Source organism: Polistes dominula, unplaced genomic scaffold, assembly GCF_049000335.1.
Source record: "Polistes dominula isolate Pdom_NZ unplaced genomic scaffold, Pdom_raw_medaka contig_26, whole genome shotgun sequence".
Classification (NCBI taxonomy): domain Eukaryota; kingdom Metazoa; phylum Arthropoda; class Insecta; order Hymenoptera; family Vespidae; genus Polistes; species Polistes dominula.
The window spans coordinates 964,992-989,143 of record NW_028300939.1 but is presented as its reverse complement, the minus strand read 5'-3'; the positions used below and the strand labels follow the sequence as shown (position 1 = coordinate 989,143).

Here is a 24,152-nt window from a genome sequence, read left to right as displayed (position 1 = left end):
AAATAGAGAATTCAATTTGAAAAGTGCATCTGCAAATTGGACGATTCATATGTCAGGCTATTGTATCTCACTTGATTCTATAATTAATATAGTTTTCTTTTTGTTACAGGTGATCATCGTTGGATTTAACAACAAACCTTCGAGATTTCTTTCTATTTGAGTTCCTAAAATTGTTTCATTTTTTAATATATATATATATGTGTATAATGGCATTTCTGAAGGCACACACGTAAACACTAAATATGAATTATTATTTTTTAATTTTTGTAGAGTTTTTTTTTTATTTTTCTTATTTAATCAATGAAAATATTTATTTCAGGTTTAATACGGTAATGATTTTATATGTTCTTTTATTTTTCTAATAGGAATTTTGTCAACTATACAAGACAAAAATCTGTCTTATAAAAGAGGTAAATTATTTATGGTCAAACTTAATATCGTCGATAATTTGTATATTAGGAATGAAACACATAAGTGTAGGTGCTAAAATTGCATTATTTTTCAACGCGGTTAGGAACGTTTAAGAGGGCAAAATTTTTTTATATTCTAGACAATTTTTTTTCCTCTTGTGCATTTTTTTTCACTATCTTTCTCTCTCTCCTCTTCCGCATTTCTTTTTTTTTCTCTCTTTTTTACTGATCTCACGCGTTGCTCATAAAAGAGGTAGTTTTACGTCTCTTCGACAAAGCCGTGAAGATACGATGAAGTCGCTTGAGTGTCTACCATGAGAGAAGAAAACGTTGACGATTATCGTTTCAGGGCTCTCGGACCTACCGAAATTTCTTCCACCTACTTTATCCCAAATGGTGTTTGACCTTATAACGTTGAATATGTGTATATATATCTATATATCTAGATATATTTAGCGATTATTACCTTACATAGGATAGTACAACGATCCACCTTCGGCATTGATATCCTTAAGGGTTGAAGGGTAGGGGGATCTTGCCAATAAAACAGGATCTATGTTGATTCATAATTCTACTTTTTATTAGGATTATAATAAAAATATATTTCAACAATATTTTATCCAATGATACCTTTCTTTTTTTATTATTTTTATATGTGACTTCTTATCCTCACATAGATTATATTATTATTATAATTCTAGTTTTGATATTTTTATAAATACTAGTACTGTAGATAGTGTGCACTATAATATATTATTGACGTATATATTAATTAATAATAAATAGAGATCTGTTATCAAGTTTTATATTTTACTTTTCTTTTTTTCTTATTACACAACCGTGATATTGTAAAGAAGACAATAATCTAATAAAAATCTTTGTTTCATTGTTATAGATTTGCAAAATGGTATTGTGTTTAAACATGGAAATTGATACGTAGATAAATATAACGAGATGAAATAAAATAAGAATGCAACGTATATGGAAAATCCGAATGAAATCATATAATTATTTAACGAATGATTGATTATTAATAATATATGCGTTATAAAAAGTATAAGAGATGATTTATGGACTTATGGATTATGGTAGGGAGGGGGACAAATAAATGTTTTATAATTAATAAGCGCGAGTATCATCAATTTATTCCATATATTATATAACAAAATTAACATTGTAAATATATTAATTATCGACAAACAATATAATATAAATATTACATACATGATACGATTAAAAAGCTACGAGTGTTATTATCGGCCCATTAATGGCAGTTATCATCGGCCCATTAATGGTAGTTATCATCGGCCCATTAATGGCAGTTATTATCGGCCCATTAATGGCAGTTATTATCGGCCCATTACCGGCATTTATTATCGGCCCATTACCGGCATTTATTATCGGCCCATTACCGGCATTTATTACTGGCCCATTACCGGCATTTATTATCGGCCCATTACCGGCATTTATTACTGGCCCATTACCGGCATTTATTACTGGCCCATTACCGGCATTTATTACTGGCCCATTACCGGCATTTATTACTGGCCCATTACCGGCATTTATTACTGGCCCATTACCGGCATTTATTATCGGCCCATTACCGGCATTTATTACTGGCCCATTACCGGCATTTATTATCGGCCCATTACCGGCATTTATTATCGGCCCATTACCGGCAGTTATTATCGGCCCATTAATGGCAGTTATTATCGCAGTATATTATCAGTTATTATAATGGTAGTTGATCATTGGCCGATTAATGGGCCAAGCAATGGGCCACGTATTATTCAAATTATTAGCCCATTAACATCATCATAATTTAATAATCTATATATCATCATCTTCAGACAGTTATATATTTCTCTATGTCTGATCCCCCGAAAAATATACCTGACAATACGAAGGATTATACAGATTACAATAAAAAAAACTGCTTGAATAAACAATGAAAGAGAAAGGGATTGAACAAGATAAGAGTCGTCCGTGCGCGCCGAACGCTCAGGAAAGCGGTCCGAGGTAGTTACGTTCAGGCACCAAAAATGTAGTTAGAGACATCGGATCTTTTTGAAATTTTAACACAATATTTCTACATATATATACATTCGAAAAATGTAAAAAAAAAAAAAAAAAATTTTTTTAAATTGCAGAGTAGAAGGTCCCCTTAACACATTCATCTTTTGTTCTTCTTGTTTCTTTTTTTCATAACAATTTATTTAATTAATTTCAATATGAAAAAAGAAGAGAAATAATTTATTCCAATAATATCGAAACAAATTGGTTGTATAAAATAAAGAATTCTCAATCGCTTTTTTTTTCTTTTTAATTTTTCCTTTATAACAAATACATCGAGATCTCCTATTTCAAAAAGAAAATAAAAATTGGACGAGTTCGTTTAATTTATCAAACGCTCGCGGAATAATCAGTTTCTTTTTTCTTTGTTTTTTATTATTTTTCTTCTTTACTAGACACAGTCCTTTTACATATCGCAGCCCCTTCGACGACGTTACGACTTTATCCCTTGTTTTAACATTAACGATTCAAAGCCATTCGTATACAACGATGACGAAGACGAATATGAAAACGAAAATGAAAACGAAAATGAAAACGAAAACTTTGACGACCTAGGAAAAATAACGCCTCTAGCTTGCCAGTTTTGCTTTGGAAAATACGAGAATGTTGGACCAAAGCTTGCTAGGCAACCTAACAAGAACAATTTTTTGTATTTTTTTTTTGTTTTGTTTCGTTTCGTATCGTTCTCAGGGCAAACTCAGGAGTAAAGAAATTGTGAACGATAATACTCGATTAATTAAAAATAATACTTTCGCGAAATTATTTTATTTTTTAATTAGGTATATTAATACAATTTTAAACTCATAGATTTATTTAGTTATGTATATATATAAATTGGGACATAACTTTTGATCTTTCGTGTAAAGTATAATTCGTTTTTTTTTTTTCTTTTTTGTTTTTTTCTTTTTTGAGAATGTCAAAGTTGTCACGATCCACCCTGTAGATGTATATCTTCCTGCAAAGAGGAAATGTCTTCTTTTCCTTTACTCGGATCATACCTTTTTTTTTTCTTTTCACTAACGCAGAGTAGAGTTAAGCAAACCCTCTTGAGACAGGGCAGACAGAAGAACATAGAATGAAAGAAAAAGGGTGAAAGTCTGATTACAAAGTACGAATAAAAGTTGAAGTTAAGAAAAATGTCGTGTTTTAGTTCTCTTCTTTTTTCTTCTTTTCTTAACATCCAAACGAAAGAAACAAGAAATTAAAGAAGTCCTTGCTAATCGATATAAATCATATTAAATATGTAAAAATCACTATGCTAATTAATACGTAGAAAAGGGTTGTAAAGTTCATAACTTTTCATGGAAAAAAGGTGTAAATTTTGGTCATAATTTTTGAAAGGTTGCACCATCTAAATTTTGTTTCATACTTATACATAAAAGAAATTTAGTTTTTTCACGTTAACTTTTATACATACATACATACATACATACATACATACATACGTAGATTGAATTTTTCGAAAGAGATGAAAATGGAAGGAAGGGGTAGGAAAGAAAAAATGATACACAAAAAAAAGGAAACAAAAAAGAAAAAGGGGATGAAAACACACGAAGGAGACGAATCTCGTCGTGTTACTTTTTTTTTCTTTTTTCTGTTCTTACAACTGGCGTACCGAGTGTTATCGTTGTAACTTAAATCCGTAATCCGTGTGAGAGTCACGCTCGAGTTTCGCGAGTGAGAAGAAGAAGAAGAAGAAGAAGAAGAAGAAGAAGATGAAGATGATGCAAATGTTGCACCGCCGATGTACACCCACCCACACGCGCCTATCCATGTTTTCCTTCCGCTCCACTTTTCGCGAAAGTGTACGTGGGATTTTGCGCGTGATGCATCGTAACGAGTCGACGAAGGGCCTCTTTCTCTTTTCTACGAATAAACAAAATACGAGACAGTATCATAGATAAAAAAAAGTAATAAAACTTTAGTTAATCGCTGTATCTTTATTTAATGTTTTTTTTTTCTTACTTAATTGGGCCTTAACTTTTGGTACAAAATTTACGTGGTATAATCGATGATAATGTTTAAAAATATTAACGTGTTTTTTGTATAATGATAGGACATTGTATTTTTTTATTTTTTTATTTTTTTAGGCAGTGTGTATAATTAATAGAAATTTCACAAATAGAACCCCCTTCCTTCCATGACATTCTATAAATTATCTTTTTATATTCTCGGTTTATTTAATTAATAAAAATATTATAATTTAATAATTCGATAAAGTTACAAATAGAAAAAGAAACTTAAGAAGATTCACTTCTTCAATCGCATGCAAGTTCGATGCAATTTATAGATTTCTTTTTGTTGTTTTTTAATTATAATTATTTCAATCCTCCTTTTTAATACTACTACGTATATATGTATGTATGTGTATACTCGCGTGTTTTTCTATCTTTTTTTTTTATTTTACATTTTTCATCAAATCGAAAAAGGGATCGATATTTAGAAAGAGGATCAGAATATACCATAACTCCGGATACAAGCAATCGGTCGGAGATGAATGAAACATTCGTTAAAGCGTAAATGCACTCAGGAAACTGATGCAATGTCTTCTTTTTATTTTCACCACGACTCATCCCCCGAAGGGTTTGTACCTTCAAAGAGGTAATGGTAGGATGCGAAAATGCGTTTGATTCTCTCGTTTTTCTCTTCTCTTCTTTTTCCGCCTTTTCCTCGTGGTCGTGGTCGTCGTCGTCGCGTTTTATTTCCATTTCCTGTCCGTGCACTAAACTGCGGAAAATTACGGTTAGCCACTTTCCTGCCTAGGCGTTGTAATTTTTTCTTTTTTTTTTCTTTTTATTTGCATTATTTGCATATTACATGGCGTACCTGTCTGTCGGCAACTCTGGGCTGCTGCAGTTCGATCGACGACGCGAATTTGGGTCGCGAAAAAAGTCCGATGCACGTCGTTAAAAAATCCGACAGAAGGGGTGTTGGAAGAGTGAGAGTTAGGAGAGGTTTTAGGAAGAAGGGGTAGGATGTATTCGTGTTAGTAATTCACCTATCTATGCGTCTTGAATTGAGATTCCCTACGAATATATATAACGAAAAATAAAATAGCTAAACTCAACTCAACTCATATTTTATTACCGTGTCATGCGCGTCCTCGTTGCACGTATTACTATCATTTTTTTTTGGTCTTTTTTTATTTCGTCCTTCTTTCTTTTTTTTATTATTATTTTTTTTCTCTCTATGGTTTTTTTTGTTTTTTACGTGTCGGGTATCTATATCTCTATGTGCGTATACCCCTTTTTACGTATATCCCGTGTACGTACGTACTACGTCTACGTCCTCTCATAAAAGTATCCGAATAATATTTGCGTACCGCTGTGACATCATAAAAATGGAGAAGAATGCACGGATAACGGGGGTATGCCGGGGAATAAATATCGCTTCTCCGATCTCCGAACGTTGTTCGTTGTTTGCCTATCGAATAAACGCACTTTTATTTATTTATGCACGTATGTATGTATCTACCTTCCCTATATACATATATACATATATACGTGTGCATAAAAATTCGTGTCGCGTTCAACTAAACGAATCAACTTAATTTGCAACATTCTACATTAGGACAAAAATCTTTGTTAATATATTTTAATTTTAATTTTTTTTTTGTTTAATTTGTTCATTTTTCTTCCCACCCTTTTAATTTTGATTTCTATATAGAAAAGATCATCGAACGAGGATATTGAACCGTGTATACCAGTTTTAAAATAACATAGATATTTTTGTAATACGCCAAGCAAACAAATTGCAAAACCCGGTTCGTACGGACAGCTTACATAATATTACAAATGCACCTACTCTGTGCAAGAATTTCAAGAATAACGGGCCTCCTACGAACCTTTCCCCTTCTATTTTTCTCTTGGTAAGATGAAGTACAACATTCTGTATATCGAACGACTTATACACTTGCCACTTTTTTAACTTATCGCGTTTTTGGGTATGTGTACGCCTGTGTTGTATTTTTATTTCGTGGAAAAAAAATGTTAATATTAAAATCCTCGGCTCTCATAAAAAAACCACATAATTCGAAATTTTGCAAAGTAAATTGTTATTTACTTCTTCATGATAGTAGCTTATTACTTTTAATACAAATATACATAATTTTAACTTTACAATTCGTATTTATTCTTTTTTTTTATGGAATGAGATACAAAAAAAAAGGAAGTCGCAGCCACGAGAAGAAGAGCTTTGCTTTGCTATTGGAAAACTATTTTTCGTCTTACGCCTTTTTCCTTGAAGTCGACGTTAAAAACAGTCTCGTACGAATAAGTCGTTCGATCAAAAGAATCGTGAGTACGTGATAAACATATTTAAAGAAAAGAGCACAACTCTTGAACGTAACATTAAAGATACTACTAACTTTCTTGTTCTCACTAAGAGTATTTCATAGATTTTATAGAATTCTTCAAACGTAACCGGAGTTACGATAAAAAGCAATAATATTTTATACGTGGAATGTGAGAAAAAAATTAGAAAAAAAAAATTAATGAAACATAATAGCATAATAAACTTTATTATTGATACCATATAGATGCAATATAATTTGTTATAATAATCGTATATCTCTCATTATTTCATTTATGCATTATTTTCATTCATAATATGAAACATCAAAATTTCATAAAAGAAAGTTGGTATAATGGTATCTTATTAGTTACGCATGGGAAGAAAATTGAATAAAAAATCATTGATAGAAAAATAATAAATGTGTGCGTTTCTGATTGCATTGATTTTAATAACACTCGAATAATATTCGACAACTTGACATAGAATGACCCAAGTATTGAAATTCTATGAACATCCCTTCTTACACGACCTATTTCTGCTATACCTTTCTTCCCACGTACCCGCGGAAGTGGAAACTCAGCGAAAAGGAAGTCGCTAGGTTCGTATCGAAAAGTCATTTTTCGTAAACACACTTTTTCCTTGGCGCATACACATCGACGACGGGGTTTTCTTTTGGTACGGTACTCGATCAAGAAAACCCTTAGAACTTAAAAATGCGACAAACGTCTGGAGAATTCTTTTTCCATATATATATACATATTCCATCCTTACTAGTTATTTCTCTCTTTTCCTAGAAGTAAAATAGAATCGTGAGATGCGTATAACGCGCATCGTTAAATTCTTAACGAGATATTCATATTCGAATCAATACGAATGACGGGAAGGAAGGAAGGAAGGAAGGAAATCAGATTTGCTATTGTAAAATGAATTGAATATTAACCAAAAAATATATTGAAATATTTTCTAGAAGATTAATCTATAATAAAATAAAATGTTCTATTATTAGAAATAAAAATTGTAAGTTGAGCAAAGAGATGCGTCATGTCGATCAAAGAAACAAGTACAGGAGATTAGTTGGATTAATTCATCATCAAGAACAATAACTTAGAAGAAAAATATATTTATTCGAAGTAGTTATATAAGTGATGAGTAAATTTTAGAAATCAATCAAAGACTTTGCTAACTAACAGTTTCTATTTCACTTCTATTTCACTGGACCTATAGAAATGAACTTTCGTGCATAGATTTTCTCTGATTGATTGATTGATGGATGGATGGATGGTGTTTTGGAATGAACCGACTAATCAACGAAAGTTTCGTATTAAATATAACTATACTAAAGCTCACTAAGTTCGTGCTTTCGTAGAGGAAGACGGCGTTGTTCGCGTTGTTAAATCACGCATAAAATTCGTGGCTGGGCTCTGTTCGTGATTAACTACTGGTTACCACTCGAACACCGGGTACATTTTGCAAACTATAAACACCTCGCGACCTCGTTTCCCTCTCACAGGATTATTTTGCGTTCACTCGCATTAATTTCTTTCTGTTTTATTTGTTCTTTTCTTTTTTTTTTCTTTTCATTGCCACACACTCTATTCCCGAGTTTTAATTAATCTTCAAATTGTATTACGTTCTTCGATCATTTTCCACAATGAACCTCGTTCTGATATTTGAAAAATGATATTTTAACTTTTAAGATTATTTCAAGCGTATCGTAAATACGTGTTATTAATCAGCAATGTTTCACCATTCTCGTCTATCTTTGAAACATATATTCTGTTTCTGACACAATTTGTTTTATATTAACAAAACGATCTAACAAAGAAAAACTTTCAAAATGGATTACTCAAATGTGAAGACATAAGATAAATTGTATGATCATCGATCTGGAAATACTTGACAATGAGTTAGACAACTTTTGATTATAATTTTATTGTCTTTGATTTTCATCAAATTTTATTTCATAAATAAATATATGAAATGTTTAAAAGACTTCTTACTCTTAAAAAAAATTCTCAACTTGTATTATAAATAGTTTAAAAATGAAATATTATTTCAAATCTATCGTTCATTTTTACTTTACAAATAATCCATTTCTAAAGTTTAATCGCGTATTTTTTTGTACACCAAGTATACAATATTATACTTAATTAAAATATATTTTGCATAGGAAAATGTTCATAAAGTTAAATAAAAAGGATGAATAAGCTGTCTTAATATTATATTATTTAAAATAAATTCTCGAAATAATATAAAATTACGTGTTTAATCTTTTTTTTTCTCTTTCTTATTATTTTTTTTTTTTTTTCAACTTTTCTTCACACAAAGTGGGTTGCTTTTCTTCATTTCTATTTCTATTTCTCTTTCTCTCTTTGTAAGTTGTGCTCTCATCTTCTTCTTCTTCTTCTACTTCTTCTTCTCCTTCACGTCGAAAGCTTTTAGCAGGAGATTCACTCACTCGAATATTTTTCAGTAAGGCAAGACAGCGATCCGATAATTATTCGAGCTAAGCTTTTGCGGTTTCGTTTTCTTTTGTTTTCTTCACGTTGCTTTCTAAGAAAAGGGGAAAACGGAAATGTGATTTTAAAAGCGCCAACTTTCCTCGCGGGACTTCACCTTCTTCTCTTCTCTTTCCCTTTCCCTTTCTCTCTTTCTCTCTCTCTCTCTCTCTCTCTCTCTCTCGAATGGTTTCTTTCGTCTCCCTTTTTCTCTTTTCGTGATTTCCCTCATTTACTAACTCTTTTTCTTTAACGCTTTGGTTGTTTTTTTTTTTGCTTAAAACCGCAACGCGAGCCAAACGAAGCGAAGCGAAGAAAGTATACGAAAGTGTAAAGAGATAGATAGAAAGAAAGAAAGGAAAGTAGGGGGGAAGAAGGGGGGCGGTTCTTTTTATATTTATGGCTTTCTCAGAATTTCTCGCGAACGCTCGGCGTACTTTAACGTCAGCATCACCTGTCTAATTTATGAAAAATTCTCGAGAGTCGAAAATTTACCGGGCGTTAAGACATAGTTCTTTCTTATATTCCAAAGGAAAAAAACAACCCCCCCCCCCCAAAAAAAAAATACAGAAAGAAAAAGACGTTCAACGTTTAAACAATTCCTGATTACTTGCTTTAACTATCTCTGTTTTATTTTTTTTTTTTTTAGAAGGAAGGGATATAAACTTTTGATTGTTTTTAAAAGTTTATTCTCGATCGATGAAGAAAACGAGAAGCAGAGAGAGTAAAAAAAAGAAATGACCAATCGGAATTCGCGGGGAAACCCTTAGAAACAAGTAACCGAACTATCCTTTGAGGTTTAAAAACGAAACTGAACGTAGGAGAAAAGTTTGTTTAGTTGAAAAAGATCCTATTGCCGAGTCCAGAGCTGCATCCGAAACGAGCCCCCCCCTGTTAATGGATGATGGTGTAGATTTTTCCTTTTTTCCCCCCCTAGATTCTTTTTATTTTTAATTTTTTTTCTCTTTTATTTTTTTACTTTCATCCTTTCCTCCCTTTTTCAACATTCAACATCTCTCTCTCTTTCTCTTCTTTCGACAAACTCGCTCGGCACCTCGAATATTTACACGCGATGATTTCGAATCCGCTCGTTTGTTTTAACGCAAATCGACGACACGTAGAATCACCACGTAGCACTCTAAAAGTTAAATTAAAAAAACCGCGAGTGAGAATCAACCGAATTCGTAAAAAAAAAAAAAAAAAAAAAAAATAGTTTAATACATCCCCCCTAGTGTCTGTTTATTTATTAATTGGTATTATGGTTTAGTTTTGGTCACAAGTATTTCGTCCTTTTTTCGCAAAACTTGTTTTTAATTAACATCTCGGGACCTTACGGTTATTATTCTTTTGCAGTAAAATAAAAAATTGATCGAATATGTTGAAACATTTTTGATAATTTTAATCGGAAATCATTTGGTATTAATAGTCGAGATTCGTGATACGCGTTTAAACGTTTATCAAATTGAAGATTGTGAACTACGATGCCCAAGTTTAAAGTGCATATTTTTATCTTCGTCCAATGGTGGGGGTGGGAGTTAGGTCGTTAAATCGTAGCGAAGTAATACGAGGATATCTAAGGACGGTGACCCGGATAAATGCGTAAAAATAAGTATGGAACTATTATCGATTTTTCTAAAAAGGGAAGAATAGAAAGAGAATATCTTTTGCGCCTTTTAAGAATAATGGAAAGGGAACGTTTTCTAAAGAATGAAAGAGAGGATGAGAAGGGTGTTTATGCAAGCATCCAGCAGCGAATGTTTGGCACGATTTGGTTACCAGTCGTCCGGGTAATAAAGCACAGAGAAGAGCAAAGGGAGTTTTAAGTAGAACACCGTAGGAACCGACACGAACGCTCCCGTTGCGGAGGATGCGTTTTATGGACCTTAACCCGCCTTCTTCAACTTGCTTAGAACTACCAACTTTAATATTCACCAGCCAAATGTCATCCTAAGAACATTTTTATTTTTTTACAATCAACGAAAAGCTAATATTGGTAGCTTAGACAATTATTTTCTTTCTTTTTCTATTTAACTCAATTACAACGTGTTAAAGTTATTCGAAAAATTTGAGTATTATTTTAGTAGACAACTTTTTGGAATATGAAATAATATTTTATTTCCATTATATTTCTGTACATTAACTTTTGACGTTATGCTTTTTGTACATAAAATAAAGGTGTAATAACTGTGCCAGTACACAAATTTCAAGCATATTTATTCCAATTAACAGATTATAGAATAGATCTCGGTTGGAAATGCTTTTCGTTAGATTAAAAAATAAAAATGTTTTTGTTTTTTTTTTCTTTACAAAAATTTCTATTAACCTTAAGGCATTGGCATAAAGGTTTTTGGTAAGCCGGATAAATAAAATTAAAGCGTACTATCGTTTCTGTGATGAACAAGGCTTCGGATATATTTTTAGGAAGGTTCTCCTTGAATTTCGTTGCACATGGCCTCATCCTCTTTGTAACAGGAAAGAAACCCGTTAACCCAATGGGTCCTCTTCTTACCACGATGCCAGAACGGATGTATTTTCGAAGGAACAGGCAAACACTGTTAGTTTATTCCATGATCTTTTTTCAACAAAGTTTTATTTTGATTATTTATTTTATTCTCAGTCTTCCAAAGAGTTTTGTTTAAAAATGACGATTACCAAAAATTCTATGGGGTATAATACTCTCCATCCTTATGTCTTATTATATTTTGCAATGAAATTTCATCGTGTAAGACTTTATTATCTATTTTTTTTTTTTATATCTTTCTTTCTATCTTGCAGACACAGCAGACACGTACAAGTAAAAGAGAGAGAGAGAGAGAGAGAGAGAGAGAGAGAGAGATAGGGTTAAAGCGATTTAAAGGAAAATTTTATGAGCTAATTTACAAGCTGATGACGGCTTACGAAACAAGGGTTCCTTGAGCAAACCTCTTTCGGCATGAGTAAGGTCTCCAAGAGGGATAAGCTTTCTACAGTAAACTTTCGTCAACGATACGACTAGTGTGAGGTCACGATCGCGAGGTTGCCGACTTGAAAATTCGATTAAACTTCGTTACTACGTGTTTTCGTTCAAATTATATATCATAACATATATATATATATATATTATACAATTAATTTATTTATTTATACAGTAACGAAGTGAAGTATTTGCTCAGATTAATTTTCACTGTGTGTGTATGATCTTTTCTGTAAACCTCATTGAAAGTAGGATTTTTTAAATTAATTCATTTATAAAGTATATTACATCGTTTGAATTTCCCCTAAAACAAGAATGTTTTTAAATATTTGGTTTAGCATTAAAAGGTAGCTTCATGTACGTTCGGATAATATTCTTTTTTTATTTTTTTATTTTTTTGGGTATTTTTAATTGTAGAAAAATTTAATTTCTCCATTGTTCACATTGTAATTAAACTTTAGCCTGCAGAAATACATTTTTTGGAAAATATTTAATTAAATTAAAAATATCGTACTTTCAATAGATTTATGGTCGATAATTTAAATCATCATTGTAGATTTAAATATACTTTTTTTTTTGCAATGAAAAGGATTATGAACAAAGTTTAAATGAACTATTGTTTCAAAATATGATTTTTCATACAATGCTTACTCGAATGTGCATCCAGGTGCAATAAATATTACATCTAAGAATTTTTTTATTTATCTTTTTATATTTTTCCTTTTTTTTTTTGTTTTCCGAGCAAACACTTGTGCAAAATAAGATTTGAATGATTCGCGTTTGAAGTAGAGATAGGAAAGTTTTTTTCAGATATATTTAGACTCATGGTCAAATTTTTTTTAGTTTCTTTGAAAAAATAGAACATTAATGGTCGAGCCAAAAAAAAATATTATTAGATGTTATTTCATGAGGGATTTTTTCTGAAGTTATTTCAAAATGAAACGAGAGTAATTTAAATTAAATTTTAATTGGGTACCTTGTGGTTTAGGTATTAACTTGCTGTCGAAGTGGCACCTGATCGACGTTTCTGCAACAATTTCGAAAATTGTTCAATTTCAGTCGCGAACAATTCGTGCAATAATTTCAAAGAATTTTAGGTATGCTCGAGTATTTTGTAACTATTAGGAAATGTGATAACAGGATAAAGATCGTCTGGAATACGATAGTTCGATTAAATTTACTTTTATCAAAATTGTTATTTTCAAATGATATAATATATTATTTAAACAATTTTAATTTATAGAGTTTACCCATTTATATATTTTTTTTTTAAATTAATTCCATTGAATTACACCTAAATACTTTTACAATATTTTTTACATATGATACAAAAAATTCAAATTCAAGTACAGGATATAATAAATAATTCTAATGTCTGATCTTTAAACAATTTCTTTTCCAATTAGAATTGATTTTTATATTACAAATTGTTTCTAATCATAGCAGAAAATATAATTGATTTGAATGATATCTCTTTTTCTCGAATGAGATTAAGTTTTGTATGAGGTCAGGACCATTTTCTTCCTGCGTGCGCCAATTTAACCAATTTCCAAAGACTAAAAGAGGAACACCAGCTTAAGCAGTAGATAGGGGGTTGGTGGGTGTTGGGTGGCGTTGGGTGGCGATGGGTGGCGATGGGTGTAGGAGGAAGGAGGATAGTTAGGTGAGTGCTAGTAGAGGGGGACTAGAACGACGATTGGTCCAGAGCGATGGGGTGGTGTGGGATGCGTGAATCGTGACGTCACGCGTCGACTGCTTTGAAATCAGCCTGAGTCAGTCGCGCGGCGAGCTTCGTGGCGTGTGTTTGTCGGTTAGTTTGTGTCTTATTTATCTCTCTCTCTCTCTCTTTCCTCTCTTCTCCCACTCTCCCACTCTCTCATTCCATCTCTCTTTTTTAATCATTTAACTGTATCTGCATATCAATTTATTTCTTTTGAATTTTTTTTTCTTTTCTTTCTCTCTTTTTCTCTCTCTCTCTCTCTCTCTCTCATTTCATCTCTGTCTATCTTTTCTAAGCGTTTAACTATATTCGCATTGATTTATTCATTTATTTTTTATCTTTCTCTACATCCATTTATCTATCTACCTGCATATTTTTTTTTATTTTTTTTTTTTGGTTTATTCCTCTCAACATTTCTGTTTCTACCGTCTTGTGTTCTTTTTTTTTTTTAGCTCCGACTTCGAGTTTTTAAACTCGAACCACATCCAAACGAAGAAGAACACGAAATCGTAGAGAAGAATCTTCACTCTTCTCTTCTTTTTTTTTTATTATAACGTGTCTATCCTTTTCTCTTTCTCTCGTACCGTTGGATTACTCGGTTTTTTTTTGGTTCCTTTCGTTTAGAAGGGTATATCCTTTATACGGATTCTCTCTCAAATATTTTTCTACTCTGTGTTATTTTTTTTTTTATCTGTTAAAGAATTTCTCCTTTTTTTTCGTTGTTGTTTTTTATCGTTGGCTTTCTCTCGAGAAGCGCGAAAAATCGTCCGTGGAACTTGTGTGGTTCGGTTCTTGGCAAAAGTTTTTCACGGTAAGAGTGGACGGTAAAGAGGAGAAGGAGGTGAGGAAGAAATAGTAGAGGAAGAAGAAGTAGAATAATAAAAAAAAAAAAAGTAGAAAAACCACGTGACCAGAGAGTCGAAGAACAACGTGAACGAATCCTCAGAGAGAAAGAGAGAGTTAGATAGAGAGAGAGAGAGAGAGAGAGAGCTTCGTATTCTTCGAACGACGAGAAGGGCTTACCCTCTTGTGCAAGAAAGATTAGAGGGAAGGAAAGTTACTGTGCGATCAAACTAAAAAAACAAAGAGAGATTATTTAGTTAGATACGATCGTGTTAAAAAAAAAAAAAAAAAAGAAAAAAAAACTAAAGCAAATAAATTATCGTTAAATTATCGGTGGAAAAACTCGAACTAGGTGTACGGTGAATTAGTTTGGTTGTTTATTGTTGCTGCTGGTTGATTGGTTTGTTGGTTTACGTGGGTGTTTATTTGGAAAAGATAAAAATAAAAAAAAATAAAAATAAATAAAAAACAACAGTGGGGTGTTGCAGGATGACGTTGGAAAAGTATAACGGAGTAGACAGCAGTGATATTAGTGACACGATTATCATCGATTATCTGTGATTGTGAGATAAAATAAAATCTATACTAATGCATAATAATAGAAAGGATTAATATCAAAAGGAAGGATATATGACACATACGTTTAGATAAACATAAGCTTTTTATCTTTCATCTTTTTATTAAGTGTGTTTGTGCGCGTGTGTGTTTGTGTCCTTTTTTTTATTTTCCTTTTCTTCTTTTTCATAAATATTATTATTATAATATTAAAGAGGAAGGATTATATTACATCATACGAGAGACGTTGATTTTTACAAAGAAAAAAGAAGAAAAAACAAGTTCATTTTAACGAATAATCGTTGATATCAAAGTTTGGAAGAGAGATAAATCGAAATGGGAGTGGTACTGATGCTGCTGCTGTTGCTGGTGCGCGGATTCATTCGAGGTTAACCGATCACCCTTTACCTTCTCGCGCCTGACTGCTACTCTCGAGTGACCCTATCTCGAAGGGTAATTAGTCGTTAGAGGTGTAGAGAAGGATTGTTATATATATATTATATATATTAAATATATATAATATATATACTATAGTTTTACATCGTCACATGTCTTTATTCACCGTCATGCTGACCACCACGTTGTTGTTGTTACTCTTCCTCCTGCATGGACCAACACTCGTCCGTACGGATAACTTGGGTAAGCCCTTTTCTGTGTTTTTTTTTTTTTTTTTTTTTTTTAATAATAATTCAAGAGTTTTTTCTCTCTATATATATTTGACTGAAAACATGGTCGTAGTTTATATACATTTATATATTTTTTTTATGTGCATATATAATACTAAAATAAAAAAATCTGTCGTGAAAGAATTGGGACTTCATCGAATGTCATTTTTCATAGGATGATCGACTGACTCTCTCTCTTCTGGTTCGCGTTCATTTTTCTCCCATTATTTTTCCTATCGTAAAAATCCTGTGCAAAACATTTATTTGGAATTTAAATTGACACTTTCAAAATTATTCCGTTGATCGGTGTTGTTTTATTATTCTATCGACAAGCAGTCAAATAATGTTAAATACCATTTTCAAGGTATATGCAATGTTTATGCATTTAAAACGTTAACTTTTTTATTTTGTTTCTTATGAATGGGTCGTGTACGATGGACGAGGAAAAAAGAACAGAAAAAGGCTGTTAGGTTGAAAGTGAAGGATAAAACACACACATAGACACATGTGCAAATGATAAAATGATGTACTAAAGAATTGAGAAGAAAAAAATCAACATATTAGCAACTTAAAATTATTAAAGTTTAAAAAATATAACTTTGTTTGTTTCGTTTGTCTTAAGGGTTCGTTTATATTATAGAAAAAGGGATATAGGGATGGAAAGGAAAGGTTGAGACAAATATTTTTGAAATATCGTCTCACACTGAAGGAGTACGAAACCATAAAAAGGAGCTTATTTTTTTTTATTAGTCTGTGCTTTCGTTCAATCGAAAAAGAAAAACAATGAAACACACGTGAGTAGAATATGATGCACACAAGAAACTTATTACATATACATACGTAAAGTAGGGAATTGTAAACAAACGTTAATGGAAAATATTGTCGCTTACAACGAGTTGCTTTTCTATAAGAAAGCAACAGCAGATGAGAGAGAGGATGCTTTTGATCGAACAAAGGTTTCTACGATCCGGTGCAGTTACGTAAACGAGATGAATATGTGTCTATGTGTGTCTATGTGTACGTATCTTCAAATCTTATGAAACTAGTTGAACAAATTGATTTTATTTATTCCCCTTGTTGCTTATAATTAAAATAATTCATCTTAGTCTTCTTTAAAATGAATAAACATAATGATATAAAAAAAGACAAATCATCAAACATTTTAGAGACAAACTGTATTATGACTTTTGTACGTCTAACGCGTTATTGTGAGCGTAAAAATGTCGTACCATTTCAACGTAGACTTTTTCTTACTATTGAAAAAGTACAAATCGTCGTTGACTTCTTCTTCTTCTTCTTCTACTTCGTTTTCTTTTTCTTCTTTTTCTTCTTTTTCTTCTTCGTAGTTGTCGTCGTCGTCGTCAACATCTCTGTCAACGTTGTAATTCTTTCTCTAGCTTAGAAGGAGACGAAAATCTTTACGAAGCTTCTTTTAGTACCTTAACGATCGGGTTTATGTTAGAACGTAGAAAAGAAAATAAAAAAGAAAAATAGAAAAAAAAAGAAACGTTTATACATTTTTCCGACAAAGAATAAAATCGATTTACGATATATTTTGTATTTATTTATTTAAAAGTAAAAACGTTTCTAAATCAATCTATTTTAATTCTCTAGAATGTTGCTTAAACAGTCCTTTAAATATTATTTGTAATACTTTGATCATAGGGATTTCTATCAAATACATTTGTTCGATGTCAACGTGTGGTAAAATTGAACAACGTATTCCGTTTAATGCCTCTGATAGATTAAAGTAATTATTTGTTTTAACACCAAATCTAACAACAATTTACATAGATTTATTTATATCTATAACTAATCCAAATGACCGATATTTAATTAAAATTATATCTGATTGCAAATTTAAACGTATTAAGAATTTCTATACATGTATTATATATTTATTTATATCTATAAATAATCATCAAATGATCGATGTTTAATTAGAGTTACATTTGATTGCAATTAAATGCAGATAATAATAATCCATTTTGGTGTTAGCTTTAAATAATAAATACATCAAATGCTAGAGAAGAAAAAAGATTAATAATAACCTTTTAATAGAAAATTTGAATTAAAAATTTGAAAAGCAGTTTAGGGTAGGGGTTTAGTGTTAAAATATAATATAATAAGGGTGGTATTACTTGCTGGTATTTTCACAAACTTGCAAAGAACATGCCGAGGAAAATTTTTGGAATATTTCGTATATAAATTAATTACTTTATACGTATTTCCTTTGAGATGATAATTATCATTTCGTGAGAGTTATTTTATAAATAAAAAAATACAAAATTTCAAGCAGCTTATGTAATTTATGCAATTATTGATTGATATAAAAAAGAATTCATGTTGTATCAGAAAAGTATAACATTTTCCATAGTGCCAATCATTCTACTTTTTTTATTTCTTCTTTTTCTTTTTTTTTGTAACATATACCAGCATATTGTCCTAGCAATGGTTTATTTATGTCGTTACACTGTCATAGTCACGTTTTGCTGTTATAGATACAATCGAGAGAATAGCATTTTTCTTCTTCCTATAAAAAGTTTTTCTACGTTTCTATTTTATGCGACAAAGTAAAGTCGAGTGAGTTATCGAATTTAAATTTTCTTATTCTCACGAGTCGTTTATATTTCACGGATAAAATTTACTTTAGAAATTTCAACAGACACGTGTCTCTTATTTTTCTTTTCTTTTCTTTTTTTTTTTTTTTTTAATATTTATTTTAATTTTAATTAACTGTATACGAGCGTTTCATAGCTAATGAATCTTGTTAGAGAATAAATACGAACTTAATCCTCTGTATAACGTCACGAAATAAACTTCTAAGTCACACAGAGTCATTTAACGTCACAAAAGTATCACGGGTTGGTTCATATCTTGAAAGTTAATGCTAGCTAAAAGTGTAAGTTATATTTTACTATAATTACTTAATAAAGATATAAACTTGACGCTCTTATTATTATTATATTAATATAGTTTATTATATTTTTTTTTTTGTAATTTTTATAAGATGTATAAGTTCGTGTTATAATTATAAATTATATTAGAACATTTTTTTTACATTTTATTTCAAGTCAAAATTATTAAGTGATCAAAATATCATTTTAATAGCATTACCCGTATATTTTACACAAAAGGTTTTTCAATATTTCAAAATTTTCTTTCATAGAAAATTAATGGTATTATTTTCAATAGTTTTCTTACTCACGAAATGTAATGTTTCTAAAATAATACGAAGCTAATGATAGAGAATAAGAGAGAAAGAGAGAGAGAAATAGAGAAATAGAGAAAGATTAGACGATAGGAGAGATCGAGATTCAGCTTTCTGAAGAGGTAATCATCATCATCATCATCATCTAACAGTACGGTTCGTCTGTCTGCCAGGAACGTACCAACCTTACGACAATTAGGATAATTATTCCCTTAATTATGTTAAGCCCGCATATCTTTCTCTGTCTCTCTCTCTCTATCTCTCTTATTTGTTCATCTTGAAACTTTACGTAAGAGGGATGCGTGTACGAGTCAACGAGCTAGAAACATCGTTATCCGTTTTACGAATGAATTACCTTCGGCAGAGTTTATATTCGATAATCGATTAAATCTTCAAACTTATTTTGCATAAACGATGATTTTCGTTAGTTTATCTATCTCGAATGAAAAGTAAAGATTCTTCTTAAATAGTTTGTTACCTTCTCTTTCCTTCGTGTTTTTTTTTTCGCGAACTTTGGTGCTGAAGAAGGAACAAGAACGTTCGAAAGGAGTCGAGTGTAAAAGTTAGTTCGAACTACTACTAACCTAAGTCCCATGCGAGTTTAGATAGAGAGAGAGAGAGAGAGATAGAGATAGAGATTAAGAAGAAGAAGAAGAAACGTGAGTTTTGGTTCTCCTCTTGGTACGGTTCGCAGAGGCGACAAATAGCTACGAAGAGAGGCACGTAATTACCATCGTAAATCTATCCCAACTACTGTGTCTGTTGCAAAAAAGTAGAAAAAAAAATCCAATAGAAATAGAGAGATAGATAGATATAGAGAGAAAGTGTACTAAGAGTAGGTAAAATATGGTAGAAAAATGGAGAGGTACGTTAGAAAACTATGTGTTTGTATATCTATATGAAAATGTGTATGTCTCTCTCTCTCTGTGAGTCTGGGTGTTTGTTTGTACGTGGGTGTGATCAATTTCGCAAGAAAAGGAATATCTTCTCTTTCGAAGATGGCACTTTATCGATAATACTTTAAAAGAAAGAAAGAGAAAAGAATTGGGCTGCTCGTAAATTCCTATTATAATTGGCTAGATATCTCTAAGACGTAGAAAAAATTGTGATTGGTTGAGTTTTGGTTGTGAAAACAAAAAAAACTTGGCGCCATCTCCATAAATCGTTCGCATGGTTGAAGCTGACGTGCAGAGAGAGAACGATGGCCTCTTTTCGCGATGGGTGAATGGGTGGGGAAATCGTCGAAATTCTCGTGGCCCCCATGCCCTCATGTCCTCCTCCTCCTCCTCCTCCCCTCTTCTCGTGCGTTTGAAATGCAAAAACGAAAAGAGATGGAAGGTGGGTTGGTTGATAGCAAACCAACCAGGTTCTGTGGGAAAGCTTTTGAAACGAAAAAAGGATGGATAGATAGCACGAAAGGAGACTAGAAAAAAGATAAAGATAAAACCGAGAGAGAGAGAGAGAGAGAGAGAGAGAGAGAAAGAGAGAGACATTTTTGCGGGTGGTACGTGCTACGAACGGTGTCGTACGTGTTCACTCTTTATTTGGACACCGAAGGTGAACATCAGGCAATGCGATGAAACGAGCTTCCGCTATACTCTCTATACTCGTGGAAAAAAAATGATAGAGAGAGAGAGAGAGAGAGAGAGAGAGATGTTCAAATTTCAAATGCGTGTAGGCAGCAACTCAAGTGGTACACCATATACGCTTTTTTATGTACATGTATATCTTTCTTTGTTCATTTTATTTGATTTGATTTGATTTTACAGTGTTCCCCAGTTTAATATTCGTCAAATATTCTCTTTGATCTATACAGATTATAATTTAGCATATATATATATCACTTAGGTTAGTTTAGACTTCGTATATGCACAGTTGTTTTAATCATATTTATGTATTTCGAGTCAGCAGAGACACATTGTATATATGTAAATGTAATTCTTTAAGTACACACACATGCTTTAGCATCATCTGTCCAATATGTAGATGTTATGTTATGTAATTCCGGTAATAGATACACTAGTGTTTATCTTTTACGTAACAGAGATCGGTTACTGAAATAGTTAGCATAAGTTTCTTTTTTTTTTTTTTTTTATTCTTCTCTTTCTTCTAGTGGTATCTCTATTTGAGTAGAATAATGAACAGTAGAAAGATATAATGGTATTGGTAACTAGAAAAGTAGTTAGTTGAAAGTTGTGTGTGTAGTAAAATAGTAAAGTAGAAGTAGTTGTAGTAAAGTAATAGTTGGTTGGTTGGTTGGTTGTAGTAGTTAAAAGAAATGTGCATGAAGGAGTGTAAGACCTTGGCCCATGGTAACCGCCAGAGAGAGAAAAAGAAAAGCGTGCTTGCATAATTAATTTCTGTAGTAAACCGTACAGCTACCGTCTTAAAAGTCGAGTCGAGCTATTAAAAGCTTCTTTCCTTCATTGATTCACCCTACTGTCTTCCTTTTCTATTCTTTCATCCCTTATTTCTCTTTCCCTTTCTTAGTATCCTCCTCTTTCGTTCATTTACATTTGGCTTATTGTTTTCAACGACACAAACTCACGTTCCTTGATCGTGGTAGTTCTCTATCAGTGAAATTTATTCTCTCTGTCTGTCTTTTTTTTTTTTTTTTATTCAATGCTGATTTTTCTCTGCTGTGTATTATTTCTTTTTATATTTTTATTTTGTCAGAAAAAGAAAGATCTAATTAAAGAAGTCATATTTTGTTTTAACTCTCTTTCTCTTTCTCTTTTTCCTATCTTCCTGTTTTTTTTTTTTTTTTTATATACACTTCTTGTTTAGGATTCTTTTAATTTAAAATTATGCTGATACTCTCTTCTACCATACCATTTTAGTTTTAACGTATAACTTGATTCTTTCATAATTTTCAAATTTTCTCTTCCATTTTTAAAACCGTACCACGTTATAAAACCTCCCCCCTCTCTCTCTCTCTCTCTCTCATAATTTTACAACGAGCAAAGTAGATGTATCGTAAAATTATATTTTTTATTTAATCTTTTATGTTATCGTATATTATACATATTATATTTTGAACAACGAATTTATCGTACAATTCCCCATCTCCCTTTCTAAAAAAAAAAAAAGAAAACCAAATAAAATGAAACATTATATTTTCATTTATAAATTAAACTTTAACGTGATTAAAAAAAAAAAAAAAAACACAAAAAAAACAAGAAGAAATTCGAAGAAACCAATCTTTCTCGTTGCATTCATTTTTCTCTTTCGTTTAATCTTATCTCGAAACACGAGGCATACAAGCAAACAACAACAACATGCATAATCGATCCGATTCTCTAATATGCAGTAGCAGCAGCATCAGAAGCAGGCTGCATCGAGATAGCACAGCCAACCCATAGGAAGAAAAATTCTTGGAACACTAAACTCCCCCTTCTTCAACCTTTTTTCCATCCTCAACCAGGTTATCATCCGGTGTGTTCCCCCCTTTCGGGTAGGAAAGTTTTAGCAAACCCCCGTAGTATCTCGTTTTCGAGCTTTCCTATTTGTTTTTCCCGTTCCTTTTCTATACCTTTCTTTCTTTTCTACTTGCATTCTTTCGATGTGTGTCTTTCTCTCTCTCTCTCTCTCTCTCTCTCTTTTGGTACACACAGTCAAACCAAGGATTTCTCCACGCCCCCTTCCCAACGATTCATCGAGTCGCATAGTTTGCCAATGGTTTAGTATTCCTCACTTTGCGGAAGTGCATTTACCTATTGTTTGGATGGATCGCGTCTTTCTTTCGGATTTGAAAGCACGTCCAATCTGCGTATCTGTTCGCGCGTAAACTTTTCTACTTCCTATCCAACCCTTCCACCCACTTCTCCACCTTCTACTACTACTACTACTACTACTACTATTACTATTCCTCATTCTCTTCTTTCTCCACTTGCAACTTCTTTTTTTTTTGTTTGTTTCCCTATCCCTTTTCCCATTTTCTTTTCTCTCTTTTAAACTTTAGTCGTGTTCTTTATTTCTCTGTCAGATGAAAATCAACTACGATCAAGCTCACGTGTATGATGGGTATGATGGGTGGGTGGGAAGAGGGTGAAAGGGAAGATTCGTGAAATTGATGGGTGCCATTGACAACAACTGCTATAATCGTACAATCGATGGAATTCTTTTGTATCATTTCTTTTTTCTTCTTTATCGTTATCTCTCTCTCTTATCTTTGATTTTTGGGGTTTCTTCTCTTTTTTTTTTTTTTTTTTTTTTTTTTGAAAAAGAACTTGGAACGAAACCATTTAAATTCGTCGTTCCTATTTCCGAATTCTCGTTTCCGTGTTTTTCCCCCCTTTCCTTTTCCCTTCTTTTTTTTTTTATTTCTACATTTTTTTCTGCATAGTTTTCTTTATCTTTTTATAACGAGTCAAAATAGGGGTTTTTTTCTTTTTGTTCGCGTTGAGATATAAAAATACATTTTTCGTATAAATTTGTAATAATTTTTCAAAAATTTTTGTCTCAAACGAATTCTCACATTTCGTAACTTCAATCTGTCAATCCAAACTATTATATTTTATTAAGTTTTTCTTTGAAAATAAACTGTTTAACAAATTTGTAGAGCTAGGTCAATAGAAAACAAAAAAGAACAAAATAATTATTAACTTTTGATTGATCGTTTTGTTCATATAGAAATAAGTTTTTTTCTTTTGATTTTTTTTTTTGTTTTGTTATATTTCTCAACAAAATATCATTGACATGATATAGAAGAAGGGGTAAACGAATGAAAAAGAGAGAGAGAGAGACGGAATTATATTTGCATGTTATCAATCGCTGTGCATTCAAATTTACCGACCATCTCTATGCGTTGACAAATAAAAAAAAAAAATAGAATCGATGTGATAGAGTTGAAAAGTGAAATATTATTTTAAAGTTTGAAACATATGCCATCAAGAAAAAAAATATCTTATCGACGTGAGAAATTGTTTTTT

The 24,152-nt window shown here is 31.8% G+C and overlaps 2 protein-coding genes across 7 annotated transcripts in view; both read left to right on the top strand.

Annotated features, from left to right (window-relative positions):
• Positions 1-1,701: 1,701 nt before the first annotated feature.
• LOC149032857 (uncharacterized) lies at positions 1,702-2,578 on the top strand. Its single transcript, XM_089171454.1, has 2 exons — positions 1,702-2,091; positions 2,318-2,578. The coding sequence occupies exons 1-2, from the start codon at positions 1,702-1,704 to the stop codon at positions 2,360-2,362; spliced, it is 435 nt and encodes a 144-aa protein (XP_089027580.1). The 3' UTR covers positions 2,363-2,578.
• Positions 2,579-13,994: 11,416 nt separating this feature from the next.
• Positions 13,995-24,152, top strand: part of LOC107072366 (uncharacterized) — a 134,622-nt gene continuing 124,464 nt past the window's right edge. For 2 of the 6 annotated variants that reach the window (XM_015332238.2, XM_089171469.1), the window contains exon 1: positions 14,044-15,984. In XM_015332238.2, coding sequence (XP_015187724.1) covers positions 15,894-15,984 — 91 coding nt within the window. In that variant the 5' untranslated portion in view covers positions 14,044-15,893. The other 4 variants (XM_015332232.2, XM_089171470.1, XM_089171471.1 and 1 more) reach the window with 4 other exon arrangements.